This window comes from Mustela erminea, chromosome X (assembly GCF_009829155.1).
Source record: "Mustela erminea isolate mMusErm1 chromosome X, mMusErm1.Pri, whole genome shotgun sequence".
NCBI classification, from domain to species: Eukaryota; Metazoa; Chordata; class Mammalia; order Carnivora; family Mustelidae; genus Mustela; species Mustela erminea.
This window is the reverse complement of record NC_045635.1, coordinates 125,852,750-125,868,927: the sequence shown is the minus strand read 5'-3', so window position 1 is coordinate 125,868,927 and position 16,178 is coordinate 125,852,750. Positions and strand designations below refer to the sequence as shown.

The 16,178-nt window shown below is 41.9% G+C and overlaps 1 protein-coding gene across 5 annotated transcripts in view; it reads right to left on the bottom strand.

Moving 5' to 3' along the window:
• The window catches only part of MTM1 (myotubularin 1), an 89,201-nt gene that overhangs the window by 61,250 nt on the left and 11,773 nt on the right, over nt 1-16,178 (bottom strand). For 2 of the 5 annotated variants that reach the window (XM_032329808.1, XM_032329801.1), the window contains exons 2-4: nt 4,446-4,518; nt 2,119-2,191; nt 308-402 (exon numbers count right to left, since the gene is read on the bottom strand). In XM_032329808.1, the coding sequence (XP_032185699.1) occupies nt 308-402; nt 2,119-2,191; nt 4,446-4,508 (231 nt within the window). In that variant the 5' untranslated portion in view covers nt 4,509-4,518. Of the gene's footprint in view, nt 1-307; nt 403-2,118; nt 2,192-4,445; nt 4,519-16,178 lie in introns of those variants that run through there. The other 3 variants (XM_032329803.1, XM_032329804.1, XM_032329806.1) reach the window with 2 other exon arrangements.

Sequence of the window (16,178 nt, the reverse complement as noted above, 5' to 3'; positions counted from 1 at the left end):
TGTTAAGCTTCTGATAAAGAACCACTATTCTCTACTAACTCCTCCCAACTAGTGAATAGGTCCAGTTACCAACCCCTCCCCAGTGTTCTGAGGACGAAAACTTCTTACTTTTTAAATCCACCCTATTCCTATATATGCAGGTGTTAGTGATGAATGAGCTCTGCATAAGCCAAAAATTAAGAGCCAAGAAGCGAATACATCCCCCATGTTAATCTGATCCACAGGCAACGCTGCCAGGGAGAAGAGACACAGTTTAGCATTATCTTTAACAGTTAGGGTCATCTTTATGGTCTTAGATTCTACTTACCGTTTCCAAACTTCTTAAATAAAGACGATAATTTGTGATGTAAACTCTTCCCTTAATGGGGCCATTGAAAGGACATATGTAAATAACTTCTTTGTCTATTAAGATAAAAAAAGTACCCTAAAATAATGGAAATATATACCAAGATACACAACAAATGGCACTCATTTAATATCAACTATGTGGCTAAGAATAACTACAGTAAAAAAAGATCCCCGGAAAGGTCGAAAAGCGGGCACTGGCCATGTTTCTACGTTACTGTGCCAGGTCAGGTGGGGCCACAGGCACTGTTTCCCTGAGCTTGACCAAAATGCTGGCACCACTCGGGGCAAGGTGGTAGCAGCTGGAGAGCAGAACTGAAGGCGGAGCTGCTGTCACTACCCCCAGCGGTTGTACAGGTAACTAAGGAGCTATTCAACCAGAGGACGGCCCTTCCGGCAGGACAGTCTTGTGGACTAACCACCAGATAGGGCTTGAGGATGGCCAACCTCTAATCGCGCAAACATCACGATGTTTTAAATAAACGAATGTCAGTGGTAGAACTATTCCTACAGTCTATTCTTTCTAATAATCCAGAGAAGAGTTTTTAGCTGGATTCATTTCGATCATTTAAGGGATAGAAAACAGATGGCCAAGAGCATAGTACATCTTTAGTAGACTCAAACATAAGGAGAGACTAAATCAGGAGACTTAATTTATTATCATAAAAAGATCTTTCTGTTATCTTTCAAGGATGTCCTTGAATGTGTTAACAGCTTTTAATTCTTCTTAACAATTTTGAAATCCCATTCTCCTCGGGTGTGAAATGAAAAATACCCAGTAAGGCGACTTCATGCAAATTCAATACAGGACTACCTCAGTTAAGCTTTTGAACTGAGGCAGAGCACCAAAATTTCATATATGAAGGCCACCCAAAGTAAGCCATCCACTTTGCTCTTATCCAGAAATCAGGATGGATGCATGCCACTGGTTTTCAAGACTAGCATCGTGTGCAAGTCTGTGGACATGGAAGAGTGTCTCATGGTGCATGGCTAACTAACTCACAAAGGCACCATGTCTTACACCATGTTTTAGCCACTGAAGCTAAACGATCCAGACTTCAGTGAACACACCAAAAGGTTCCCTGAAACGATGGTAACTGTATCACCCAATACGTGCTAATCGGAGGCAAGGGTGTTGACCCTAATATAAAATGTGAATGCCCACAACATCAGCATTTGGCTTAGAAGCTGCCAGATCCTTCAGTATCCTTAAGTCAGAATGATCTGGTCCTTCCAAAGTAGATCCCTTCCTCTTAGGGTGAATTTATTATGAAAAAATAAGCCAACAATTGAATACTGCATCAATATTACTAACTCCAGTTATCAGACAAATGAAAGCTATTTAAGCCAATGTGGTCTCCTACATTACAAAGAAAAGACTACTTAGACATTAAGTCTTCATGTTGATCATTTTAAGGCACACATCCTAGGTTGGAAAACCTTAATGTTATTTTGTTCTTATAACCTCAAACCATGAGAGGTTAGATCTCCAATGATGGACATTTGAGACAAAATCTACTCCCTGCTCCACCGCAAGTAATTCTCAGTCTTGGGCAGAGAGGGAAAAGTATCAGTACCCTGGACAGCGTGAAACTCTTCAAAGAACTCTGCTCAAGAAACTAAGGCAGAGAGTTCTCCTTATGCTACCACTTTCAAACAAAGCTCGCCTGTGTGCCTAAATCTGAGTTCTAAAGAGAAAGAGGGATTGAAGCCACCTGTTCCTGCTGGGACTCTGATCGAGTCATGCAAATCCTAACTTCACAGGACCCTTACCAGTGATGCGAGTTTCTCCTGGAAGTCGAGGAACAGCCTCACTGAGGTCCCGATTAACTCCATCCCTAGAAGTCTGGAAATGAAACAGAGACATCAGAAAGAATGACATTACATTTGCCCAGATTTTTAAGCAATGTCGAACACAAGCAAATATCAAAAATATCCTTTGTAAAGAAAAAAATTAGAGTGATATTTACCATTACAGAAAAGTGGTACAGAAAAAAACAAACCACCAAAAAATACAACTTAGCGTCAATATTCATTAGCTGTGTTACATTTTAGTCTGTAAATAATATTAGCACACTTTTCAGTATTAATTTTTAAATACCCTTTCCAGGCGCTTTACAGTGAACAGTGCTCAGGAAAGTGATAAAAAGTCAATATTAAGCATATTCTATAGAAACACGCATACTTCGGCAGCTTTTTTTCATATTAAATATTTAGTCATCTTATGTTAACAGCAGAAATGGAAACTTCATTTCAAGGGGGCCTTAACTGAATAACAGTAATTACAGACTCTTCCTATAATGTCAGAAAATTATTTCTTACACATCAGGTTTCTTATTTTACTGAGCTCCTTCCTCACATAGGTCACTATATAAGAGAAAAGGGCGGCGGAGCATTTTTACTAGGAGGGCAATCACTTCATGTGCAAAGTTAGTAGATACTTCCCTCTGAGGGTTTTTGTGAATATTAAATGAAACAAAATGCACAAGTACACTTTTGGGAATTATCACGGGCTATGTAAACATAAAGTATTATGCAATAAGAGAACTGTGACTATGTATTTAACTAAGATATAAGCTGTCAAAGTTGGGTGCCCTGCTGGATTTTTAATTGTTTTATCATGTTTATTCAGGCGCAAAATAAAAATTCCTAGCCAATTTTCAATGTTTTGGTGCTTGCAAGTTATGCATTTTAACCAGGAGGGCAAGACCGATTGTTGCCAGCCAGGAATGCCTTCCCTGATGGACAGTGAAACCACACAACTTACATGCATGAGAAGACTGGACAGAAATCATCAGCATCCTTTAACACTGCCTCTCACTAACTAAAAACAAGTATAACAAGCAAATGTAATACTCACTATACCTTTTAAGGACCACAGTTTGGGGTCCGGAGAATTAGGTACAATTCAACCACAAAATTGGGGAAACAGGTCTTTGATTAACACAGGATAACATGGGATTAACACGGGATATATTTTATATTAGAGTCACATTCCACAAGGCTTAAAATCAGCTTCAGGAAGTAACTCTTGTGTTTAGAACTGATCCTTGACCATAACAATACTATTGCAATAGAAACTTAGAAAATCTTGGGGATGAAAAAGGTTGTAAACATGACACCCAAAGCATGAAATATGAAATACTGATAGATGTGATCAAATAAAAAAGTTAAACCTCTGTGTTTCAAAATCAAAATGCCACAAATATAATTAAAAGGCCGATGATAAGCTAGGAAAAAGACCTGTAATGCCTACTATAAAGAGTTGATTATCATAATATGTAAAGAACACTTATGAATCAATAGAAAAGTATCCTCTCAAACACACCAAAAAGCAAACAGGCAAAGGACATGAACAGCCACTTCAAAAAAGAAATACAGATGGACAATAAACACTATTCTTTAAAAAAAAAGCCACCCTCATTAGTACTCAGGGAGGTACAAATTAAAAGACACTAGCTGGCTCCCTTCTGATTGTTTAGGCATCCCTGTACACTGCTGGTGGGAGTGTGAATGAACCTTCCTGGTAGATAATTGGTAAATGTATCCAAGGCTTCAAAGGGCCATGAATAAAGCTTGTTTTAAATTCACCCCTTCCTTTCAATATATGTTTCAAAATCGTCCTCTAATTACACAATTTTCTCCTCCATACCTTGAACAATTTTTTTCTTAACGCTGTACTCATTTCGCTCACACAACTATTTTATCACCATAATTAGAACATAAGGCCAATATTTGGGAAGGTGTGAGGAACTGCTCAGTGGGCCTTGGCTTTCCAATATCTCCTTCAGAAAGCTTTCAAGGCCCAGAGATTGCCTAGTATCTTAAATATAATGTCTGGCAGCAGTCCACAAAACAGAGGTTCTCAAAAATGAAGTTACATGAAAGGATTTACAAATGCAAAACTTACGTAACACATATATGGCATTTTGTCTTTTCTGGAACAAGGTAGGATAATAAAGAAAACCACATATACTGAAGAATGTACATTATGTAAATAATGAAATTAATAATTCAATAAGACCGAAACGACCACCTAACAGGCAACTTTGAGAAGAGAAATGCAGAGAAAGGGGTGCAAATTAAATCTGAAAACTTACCCTCTTAATAGACTCATTCTCCAAGGAGTGTGAATTATATTTAGAAGCTGGTGCAGAAGCCATATTGGAAACTCTAGCAAAAAAAAAAAAAAAAAAAAAGACAACATTCAGTATCAGTGGAATTTGTATGCGATTTCCAACAAAGCAGCATCTGAGATTTAAATATTGCAACTGAGAACAAACAGTACTCCGCTCGACAGGCCCCATTTCCATAGTAGTCTCCAGTGGGAACGAGACACACAAGGGACTAAGCACAGCACACAGCACAGGTCACACGAAAGAGTTCGAGCAAAGGTACCGGGCACCAGGCAAGAACAGGAAATGGCAGCTAAGTGGACTTGGGGGAGCTCAGTGGGAGACACTATGCACACTCCCAGAATGGTTATCTGTAGAGTTCAAACTGCCACCTCCAAAAATGTACTGCTTAGTAATTGTGCACCAGGCCTCAAATTTCCCCACTTCTTAATTTTTAAAGATAATTTAGAAGCAGCCAAGCAGATTAGTAAAAAGGGTAGACAATTGAACTCCCACTCTTTTCGCCTCTAAGAATTCAGCCTTCTCCAAATTGAGGCAATTTAAAGTGGCATGGACTTGATGGAAATCAAATTAGCAAGATTTGATTTGATCAGTATTTTCCAGGGAAAGTTTATCCTTCATTTAAATAATGCATATTCATCACAATGCAGGCATAAACGAAAGCATCATATTCAGAACATACACGATATTTTAATACAGGGATTTAGACGTGTGAAGACTATTGCAACAACAGAAAACTAACTGATGCTTTACTTATTTTATTTTTCAAAGTTAATGACACGAAGAGACCCATATGAAGTCACTGGGAGGTGAACCGCAGCAACTAGGTGATTATGGACATTTATTGGATCTTTTCGCGGGGCTCATTAAAAAAGCAACCACGCAAAATCTGGCATGATGAATATTAACACACGTTTGCACAAAACCTAGTGATCTGAAAGCTGCACAGTGCCAGTCACTGTCCAGAAGTAAGGCCCAAGAGAGGTGACAAAGATACAGGTAAAGGTGACCAGCAGGATAATGAGGCAAGAATGGCAATGTAAGGACAACCTTACAAGATCAGGACTGCCAGGCATTCCCCAACAGAGTTCAGCTCACCAAGTACAAGGCTGGGCATCCATCTGGGTCATGGCTGCATCCTGGCACACAGCTGGCACTTGTAACTATTTGGTCAACGAATGATTATATACAAGACACACGATATTGTGAAACATCATAATGGGGTAAGCTTGTACACTGGTTCACCAAATCCTAAAACAATGGACCTAGGGCGCTACCCTGAGGCTTAAAATTTTAAATTATGGCAAAATAAAATGTTTCTTTATAAACTCAAATCTGCAACTATTAAGAGATAGCACAACCTAAAATTAGAAATAACTTCTTAGAAAGATTAATGAATAATTTGAGAATTAGTGAAATTCAGATCAAAGCTCAGAAAAAAATACCTTTGAAAGACCTTCAAGTTCACATCCAAGCGAAATAACTCATTATTCTCAGAGACAGCAGAATGGATGAGACAGACTAGTGAGAGCAAGTCAGATGTTTCTGCCCTGAAATTAGTCTATGCACTAAACAAGATTATACACTTGGGGGATTTTCTTCAGTAACAGATATGAAATTACTTTTTAATAATCAGACATCATAGTATTTAAAACGTTTTAATAATAATAAGTCAATGTCTTCAAATAACATTAAATTACTATTGTTGAGTCAATATAAGAAATTTAAAATGCTGGGTTATACAGTCAATCCAGTCTTCACTTTCCTGTTCATGTTTAGAAGTCTCTCATTCTCACATAAATAAATAAAATCTTTAAAAGAAAATAAAGACTTCAATTTAAAATGAACTAAATACAACAGAGGAAAGTCCTCACATCCCCCTTAATTCTAACTACCGAACAAGATACAACTAACTATACAAGTCACCCTTTTCAAGGGACAATTATATAAGGAATTATTATATAAGGAAATATATTCCGGACATTTATATAAGGAATCATATACAGTTCACCCTTAAACAACAACGGCTTGAACTGTGTGGGCCCACTTACAAATTTATAGTAGAGTACTGCAAGTGTATTTTCTCTTATGACCACTTAGTAGCATTTTCTCTAGCTCACTTTTATTGCAAGAGTACGGAACACAGACAACAGACAAGCTATGTGCTAGTCAAATGTTAACATGCTTACATGCGCATTTTCAACTGCATGGGGGCTGATGCCCCAACCCTCGTGTTGTTCAAGGCTCAACTGTAATGGGTGTAAAGTCCTGATTTTTTAGAGTTACACCAGACACCGCTACTATTAAAAGTTGAATCAACACAAATCTGAGAAATCCAAGGGTCCAAGTAACATGGGTCAGTTCCACGAGGCTCCCTTTAAAATGTTACAGGTGAAACTCTCTGTCAAACCGTTCCAACTGATCCCTGAGAGGCACAGAAGCTGGGACGCCACAATGACGGAGAGCGCGGATGTCAGGGTCAACTCCGTTCCAATCCTCGCTCTGCGACTCACGATGTGGCCTTAGGTGGATGACCTACCCTCCTGCTGTTCAGGCCTTTGGCTGCTACTGTCTCCGTGTTTTTGCAGCACAGATGGGCGAAATGTATAAACTAATACATAGGATGGGCTCACAACAGGGTTGCTATGGTACATACATTAAAAAACTTTTCGCGGGGCGCCTGGTTAGCTCAGTGGGTTAAAGCCTCTGCCTTCGGCTCAGGTCATGATCTCAGGGTCCTGGGATCGAGCCCCACATCGGGCTCTCTGCTCAGCGGGGAGCCTGCTTCCCTTCCTTTCTCTCTGCCTGCCTCTCTGCCTACTTGTGATCTGTCTGTCAAATAAATAAATAAAATCTTAAAAAAAAAAAAAACTTTTCACATTTTCTCAATTATGGAAGGATATTTATTGAATGCTGACATCGTAACAAATTATTCTACAAATTAGTCCTGATCCTATAAATACTAGGTAGAAAGTTAACTAGCACAGGGATAGTGCGTGGCCGGTGGTGACCTAGTTATAAAGCTTCTCTTTAAAAAGTACATGAAAATACCCTTTTTGATTATATTTTGCTCAGGACCCCTAAAGATCGAGTTTTCATCCTTCTTATTTAAAAAACATTGAATTGAAGCTACCCTGGCTTTAAAATGAAATTGAAACTTAATTTCTGTATCTCTATCTACACACACACACACACACACACACACACACACACACACACACACATTGCAGGAATCTAACCGAAGGTAGACATCTCTCATTTTTTATCCTGAATAAAACTTCTGTCATGCTCACAGCCCAATCCTCTCTCTGTGACAGAGAAGATGACCAGATGAGCCCAGAGGATGTGTGAAAAGGCCCGGTGCCAGTCAACGGCAGGGTGGGTCAGCTCTAGCCTAGGCCTCTGTACTCAGAGTGGACTGTCCACCTAGGGAAAAGTGCTTCCAAGTGTCTCTATTTTGAAGAAAGCACGCTGGATGTGACTGGTGCCAATCCCAGCAGAAAAGGAGTTTTAGACTAAGGAGTAGTTAAGAAAACTCAACCCATCTAGGCAAACAATCATTGGGGGCCCCGAACTCCTTCAAAGAAAGCTACAAAAAGGTGGCATGACTGAATCAATCAAATGTGAAAATCACAACAGAGCCTTAATTGGATCTCTCTTCACACTGGAGACAGCTGAACTCAGAGGTCTCTGGTGTCCCTCCCTTTGCCCCTCCGACGCTGTCCTGGGCTCTCTTCCGCCCTCCGACTGTCTCCCACCCCCCACCCTTCTTTCTCTGCGGCTCCCTGTCCCTCTCTTCTCCCTAGCGCTTACCACCTTGAAGATAATGCGCTCTTTCTGCCCGCCTGCCCACGGCAGGCGGGGGTTCCGGTTGGCTGTCCGCGCCGCTGCAGTCACAGCGCCGGTGGTGGAGCCTGGCACCCAGCAGGTACTTAGTAAGGAGGGGCTCAGTGAATAAATGGACTAGGCAATTAAGAGTTGGCCAAAGAGCCAAACCATTGTTCACCCAATATTTCACGTGAGCCAGAAATTCATGCAAGCCGAAGAAAATGGCAGAACAAATCCCTAGCTAATCAAGACGCTCGGGGCAGGGTGGCTCTGGGCAGCAGGGCGGCCCCATTCACTGAGCTGCTTTGCAGCAATTTGCACCACAAACTACTGGAGTGCTACTGGTCCCCACTACAGACTTTTCCCAGGAAACAGACCTTCCAAACTCAAGTACGGAAACTTCTTCCACCACACCCAGCTTCCAGACTAAGAACCTAGTCCTCAGTCTGTTGCATATGAGAAACGGAATTCTAGAAAACACCTGCAGCAAACATAACTACAGACACTTTCAAACAAATGTGGGCCATATTTACTCTTATTACAGTAATCTAGAAAGAGTAGAATCAGAAAACAGTTTTCTAAAAACGAACAGAGTTTTGACCTCCATCTCATAGGGCCTTTGTAAACAAAATCTAAACTCCAGGGAAAGCTCGAGTTTGCATGGTCACCTCACTGGAGACCAAGGGCCCTCAATTAGCAGTCTTTGCCAACTTTCCAGGTATAAACAGTGACAAAAACAGCCCTTCTGTTTGGATTTGACTCAGTGTGCTTTCTTACTCTGTGTTGACCTGCAAATGAAGGTTTTTTTCCAAAGATTTTTATTTATTTATTTATTTGACAGACAGAGATCACAAACAGGCAAAGAGGCAGGCAGAGAGAGGAGGGAGCAGGCTCCCCGCCAGCCAAGCAGAGAGCCCGATGCAGGGCTTGATCCCGGGACCCTGGGATCATGAACCCATGAAGGCAGAGGCTTTAACCCAGTGAGCCACCCAGGCGCCCCCGACATGTAAATGAAGTTTGAAGATAGTCTTTCTCTAGAGGCTCCCTTGAAAGCTGTGGAAAGCTACCCAGTCTGAAAACCCACTTCTGAAACCTGCCAGTGAGCAAAGGTGGTGCTTGGCAGCCTCTGGGTCCAGAGTTACAAATGTTTCTGAAGGCACCCTCTTTACTTGGAAGTCTGTTTTTGAAAAAAAAAAAAAAAAGCCACAAACTTAGGACAGTGCCGCTCAATACCACGAGACCCAATGACCCCTTCATTATTAAAGCAAAGTCCTGTAAACCCCCTTTGCTAGCCTGAAACAAAAGTCATAGATATTATCAACCTAAACACAATTTCAAAAAATCATCAATATAGTACCTAAATTCCAGTATAAAGGAGGAAACAAAAAGACAGTGATTTATAATAAAACAATGCATTTTTCTTTTCAAAAATTTATTTTTTAAAGATTGATTTATCTGTTTGAGAAGGAGAGAGAGAGAGTGGGTGTGCGTGTGAGCAGGGGGAAGGGCAGAGAGAGGGAGACAAGCAGACTCGGGGCTCGATCCCAAGACCCTGAGATCATGACCTGAGCTGAAACCAAGAGTCGGAAGCTCAACCAACTGAGCCACCCAGGCACCCGTGAATTTTTTAAAAAAATAATGTGTTTTTTCAATACATTACACTAAAAATAAAAGCACCCCCATTTCCAATTTGGCCTCTAGGGGGAGTGTCACCCCCAATGAGAAGTACTGGAGAGTTCCCTTAGGTACTTCGAGTGCCCATACACACCGAATTTATATATTAACTTATTCTGATTTTTGCATTACAGTCGCTTTGACTACAGACCACATAGGAGGCAAGAAAATGAAAAGGATGCCGTGAGAAACCACTCTGCACGGAAGAGGAATGTTCATATATCAGCAATTGTGAGACCGGGTACATGATCAATTCAAGTTCCGTATGTGCTCAACCCACATGAAAAAAATGACGCTCTGTAAAACGAGTTTATTTCACTTTTATACATCTTCCTTTGCACAGAGGTTGGCAAACTTTTTCTGTGAAGGGACAGATAGTAACAATTTTAGGCTTTGTGGGCCATATGGACTCTGTTCCGGCTCCTGAACTCTGTGTCATAGCATTAAAAGAGCGAACGGCAGGGTCGCCTCGCTGGCTCAGTCAGTAGCGCATGCGGCTCTTGATCTTGGGGGCATGAGTTCAAGCCCCACGTTGAGTGTTGAGCTTACTAAGAAAATAAGTAAGTCAAACAGCAAAAGGCAATACGGAAATGAAGGGCTATGCCTGTATCCCAGTAAGATTTTATTTACAAACACAGGCTGTCACTCTCTGCCTTAAACTATTAAAACATATGATTTCTAAATGAGCTTTCTCTGTCCAAAGTAAGTAACAATCGTGTCTTTTTAAACTAAAATATAAGCTGTTAGGCACCCCCCCCCATCCGTAGCTTATACCTTATAAAAGTGTACTATGACCAGCTGCCAAACTGGGTACTATGGTAGAAAAAAGAAAAGGATTCTGTGTTCAGACCAATTTGTGTTTCAAACCCCAACACTGTCCCCTGATCAATAACAGTTATGCACCGTTGGACAAACAACAGTTCCTGGTCTGTGAAGTGGGCACGATACCACCACAGCAGACGGCGACATGGAGGCACTCAGATACCAAGTGTCCTCGTCCTCCAACAGATGTCTGATGAACTCGAAGTGATTCCTCAAACTGGTGCTAATATACTTGGTGGCATTTTCCATAAAACATATGATGTCTAACACTGCCTAACCATTCTGCATTTCTAAAAGCTTTCTAAAATGATCCACCTGATCTTGGCAAGGCTCTGAATAGCCTTAAATTAGTTCATCCTCAAAGCATGCCGATTTCCATTAAAAATAAAGAAAAGCAGAACACTCAACTCCTAGCCCAGGGAAACTTTCCACAGGATCCCTAATACGAGGACTTCCCCTCACTGCATTCTGTTTTGGCTCAAGGATCTAGAAACATCCCAGAGGTTTCTCAGAGTAAATCTCTGTTTATTCCAGAACAGTACCTGCCCGCCAAGCCAGGTGGCTTACTGTTCAAACAGACACAAGCCACCCGCTTGCCTCACAGTTCCTTGGTCTCAGCCACAGCAAATCTCAGAGCTAAAGGGCCTTCATTTTGAGGATTCTTCTTTGGAAATTATAAAATGTTAAATAGTATTTCATTTAGAAACTCACCCTTTGTGCCAGTTTGATTTTTACTATTCATTTTATTTTTAAAAAAATTTGAGAGACAGAGCAATAGAGCGTGAGCAGGGAGAGGGGCGGAGGGGCAGGAGGAAGGACAAGTGGACTCTGCACTGAGCCTGAAAGGGGGCTCACCTCGGGGCTCAATCTCACCACCCCGAGATCACGACCTGAGCCGCAATCAAGAGTCAGACACTTAACCAAGTGAGCCACCCAGGCGCTCCAACTATTCACCTTAAAGATCACAATACACTTATTTCTACTTCTTCAAATGTTGCAAAGACCTCTGGCTGAAAGCAATACAATTCAGACCCAGTGCAGAATGCTTTCTGAATCATTTGTTCCGGTGGTTAGTGTCGGATCTGAACCGATCCCTTCGCCCTGTTGCTTGGTTGCCCGCATGACAAATGGCACATCTTCAAGACTGCTGACCGGCTTCAGCAGCGGGAGCTGTGGCCGTGGCCATGGCCAACAAGGTAACTTTCAAAACGCTTCCTGAATTGAAATCGTTACGCTACATAAACTCTTAGAAAAGTGGACTACCAGCAGGTTAACTTTTTTAATGTAAAAAGGCTACCTAGTGATATCGCATACATTTAAACAAATCATTAAATCCACCAATGGATTTTGTAACTGTCAAATACCCACCAGTAAACAAAGTTTTAAAAATAGGAACAAGATCAAGTTCCCCGTCCACCTGCCAATTTCAGAACTCATGAGCCCAGCTAATGTGCTGCAAGATACAACTTCATTGTGCTGAACTATTCTTCCCTGTGAGAAACTACTGCAGAAAGGTCCATTTTCAATTAGTGAGTGAAAAGTCCCTTCTCAAGCAAACGTTAAAACCGTAGTTGAAAGTCAAGAGTAAACGTATGGAAACAGTCCCAACCACAGTAGTCACGAAGGTGCCGGTCCGGCACATCTTACTCTCCAAGGACCTTCTCGGACTGGCACTCCTGACAAAGATTCCTCCAGCTGGGATCAGTGGTGAAGGGGGAGGAGGAGAAAGGAACTAAAGAGCAGATGTGCAGGTTCTAGAAAAAAAGGGAGAGGATGAAAGGCCGGAGATGCTAACCTTCCACTCAGAACAATTCCTCCAGGCACTTTTGACCGGAGGAGGAGCGGCGGCTTTGTTGGTACTAGGTCCTTAAGTACCGCTTCAAGACACAGGAAGCTTTCCCTGACTTCCCCGCGGGCACGTACACACACACACACACACACACACACACACACACACACACACCCCTTGCTTCTCTGTACACCGTCCAGATTTCTAATATTCCACTTCTCAGACTATACTGAGGCTATACTATCCACTGATGACTTGTACTGTTCGATCTGCGCTTCCCCAGAGCGAGGGCTGTTTCCCCTTGTGGCGCCGGCATGCGGCAGCCTGGGCACTCAGTCTGTGAATCCATGAAGGCAGTATCACCCGCCCAGACTTTCGTGACTTTGGAGATGTTAGTCTTCAGCTATTAAAGGTATGCCGACCTCCCTCCCTAGGGCCAATGTGTGTGTTTATAACTCCTTTGCATATCTGTGTCATTTTTTGTCAATGTAAATATCCCTGAATGATGTTGCTTTCGGCCTTTTACACATAAATGGAATCATTCCACATTCTTCTGCCCGTTGCTTTGCTCACAGGGCACGGTCGGGAGAGCCACATCATGCAGCCGTGCGGAGCTGTGTGCCCCATATTTTCACCGCTGCGTACAAGTCCGTTGCTCCACACTGTCTTCCAAACCGGTTCCAGGTTTCTCTATTACAAACCGTTCTGCTACAAACATCTTATAAATTTTATGTCTCCCACTTCCGGCACAATTGTAGGAGAACTGCAATGGTATTTTTATATCAGATTTCCCAATACCTTTGTCTGATTTGCTGTAAATATATTTTTTAAATATATGGAGAAGATGAATAATGGATGAAAATACAGGCAAACCGACCATTTGAGATGAAATCTTAGAGTTATCAATGCTCTGATTAGAGCAGCAAGGGGGTTAAAGGCAAATTAACAGGTGCAGTCTCTGAGTTTCCTGGGGCTACTCTAACAAAGAACCAAAAACCAGACGGCTTACAAGAGAAATTTCTTCTCTCGAGTTTTGGAGGCTGAGTCTGAAATAAAGTTATGTGCAGGGCTATGCTCCTTTGAAGGCACTAGGCAAGGATCCTTCCTTGCTTCTTTCTAGCTTCTGGTGGTCGGCAGTCCTTGGCATTCCTTGGCCTGTAGCTACATCACTCTGATCTCTGTCACACAGAGCTGTCCCCATATGTCTGTGTCTTCACATGGTCTCCTTCTTTCCTATAAGGACATCAGTCATATCGGATGAAGGGCCCACCCAACTCCAGTATGATCTCAACTAGTTATACCTATAAAGACCTTATTTCAAAATAAGTCCCATTACAAGGTACTGGGGGCTAGGTCTAGCAACATATCTTTTGCGGGGGATGCAATCCAACCTCTAACAGGCAAGAAATTAACTAGAGAATTAACAATCTACAATACAGTCACATCAACGTATGGTTACATTCGGAACAATTTAGTCTGTCGGTCCATCTCTAAAGACTCACTAAATACCCATTAAATTAACCAGCACTAAAATATTAATACAGCATCTGAGAAGAAATAATGAAATGACACCAAGCCCACTATTTCTGAGACACTCCTTGCTCTGTGTATGTCATTACTTCCAAAGAGGTCCAAAATCAGTTGATAATTACATACTGGGCAACTACTCTGGGGCACAGCAGGAAGTTCTAAGAAGAAACAAAGATAGATCTGCAAGGAGCTAGCAAAGGAGTTGGGGAGATGATTAAATATAAGTAAAACAGCAATAAAGACAATGAATATATAGAAACTAAAGAGTAATAAAGCCAATCATACAGGTGGCACTGCACAGGTAAAAAGCAAGGTAGAATATTCGCTCGTGGATAATGATCATGGCTTCCATTTACTGACCCCCTACTTTTGTGCCAGGCACTGTTCTAAGCACAGAGGACCTCATTCAATCCCCCCCAACAACCTTACAACCCTACTATTACTATCTTCATATCAAAACACCCAACCCCAGGGAACAGGAGGGTTAAAGAATGTGTCCACTGAGAACTGTCAAAGTTAGAATTCAAACCCAGTTAGTCTGGCCCTCTTGCCTACTAACGGATATTGGTGGCTCTGGTTCTCTAGTGGACGGTCAAGTGAGGAATGCCTCATGCTTTTTCACAGCTGGATCCAAAGGTTTTCTTGGAATTCCATCTTTATGTGAGAAAATCGGATGGTACAAATAGGAACCCTAGCCTCCATTTTACAGAAGAGTAAAGAAACAGTGCCTCCTCCCCCACGCACATGTTTGGGAGGCACTGAACCAGTACCTTCCTTCTTGGCTGCCCACTTCGATAGCACTTTGTATCAAGGAACAGTGTTTTCAGAGTATATCGGAAAGATGGAAAAACTTCATTATTAGCAGACAAAAATCAAATAAAGACCCCATGAAGTACAACTGTGATGTAAGGAGGCGTCGTTAAAATGCCTATGAGGGCGTATGTAGCTGGAGTTCTTCAAAGCAGTTGCTTTCGCTGGTATGCCCTTATTCCAGTAACACTGCCACTATTCGAAGTTGGGTTTTTTTTTTTTAACAAGATTTTATTTATTTATTTGAGAGAGCACATGTGAGAGAGCATGGAGGGGGCAGAGGGAGAAGCAGACTGCCTGCTGAGCAGGGAGCCTGGTGCAGGACTCGACTCAGGATTCGATCCCAGGATCCCGAGATCATGACCCGAGCCGAAGGCAGAGACGCTTAACTGACTGAGTCACCCAGACGCCCCAGCACTATTCACAGTATCCTTCCAGTTCTTCTCTTGAACTGCTTTTAGAGTTTAGAGGGACATAAGACATTGTCTCATGACTTTTACCATATCTGTTCTTCAATGAAAAGTAATGCTTCCCACAGCATGGGTGCCCACTCTGTTTAACAAATGAGCCTCAAAATTATTTTGGCCTGAAGCCAAGTGCCCAGTCCTCACTCAAAGATTCAACACCACTGAGGATATCTTTTAAGTTGCCAGAATATTGGGCTGGATAGTCTGGAGTTTCCGGTCTCTTCTCTACATGGGCCAGAAGGAAAAAGCACAAGTGAGGTTTTTCAATGTGGCCAACTGTTGCAAATGCTATGCATGATACATCTTTATTGGTCCTAATTTATAAGAGCAGGTTGACCTTGAAGGTTAGCAGAGATCAGCAGCAGGACTAGCTAGCCTGCCGAACAGGCAATTTGCCATAATAGTTAAGAGGAGTGTCCAAAGGGATCCCCAAAGATTGGCTTCATTAGATGCCTGAGAGACTCAGAAAGAGAATGACAAGCAGTGACCCCAAGTAGGGCAATCAGTCACAAATACAGTGGTCATTCACCCACGCTGCACAAGAAGGTGAAGGCCTGAATGCATGAACACACATCCACTTCTCAAACGTGGCACTATTATTAGCAGGGTGTAGGTTTTCATAGATGTGAGAAAATAATCTAAGGAAAAAGGCAGAAATAAAAAAGGCAAGGAGATAAAGAGAAGCCAAAATGAGTGTGAGAAGGATAGCAAAGATGAAGAAATACCAGTACTAGAACAATGACATATATGCATCTGACAGAGAATTTCCATGGCTTT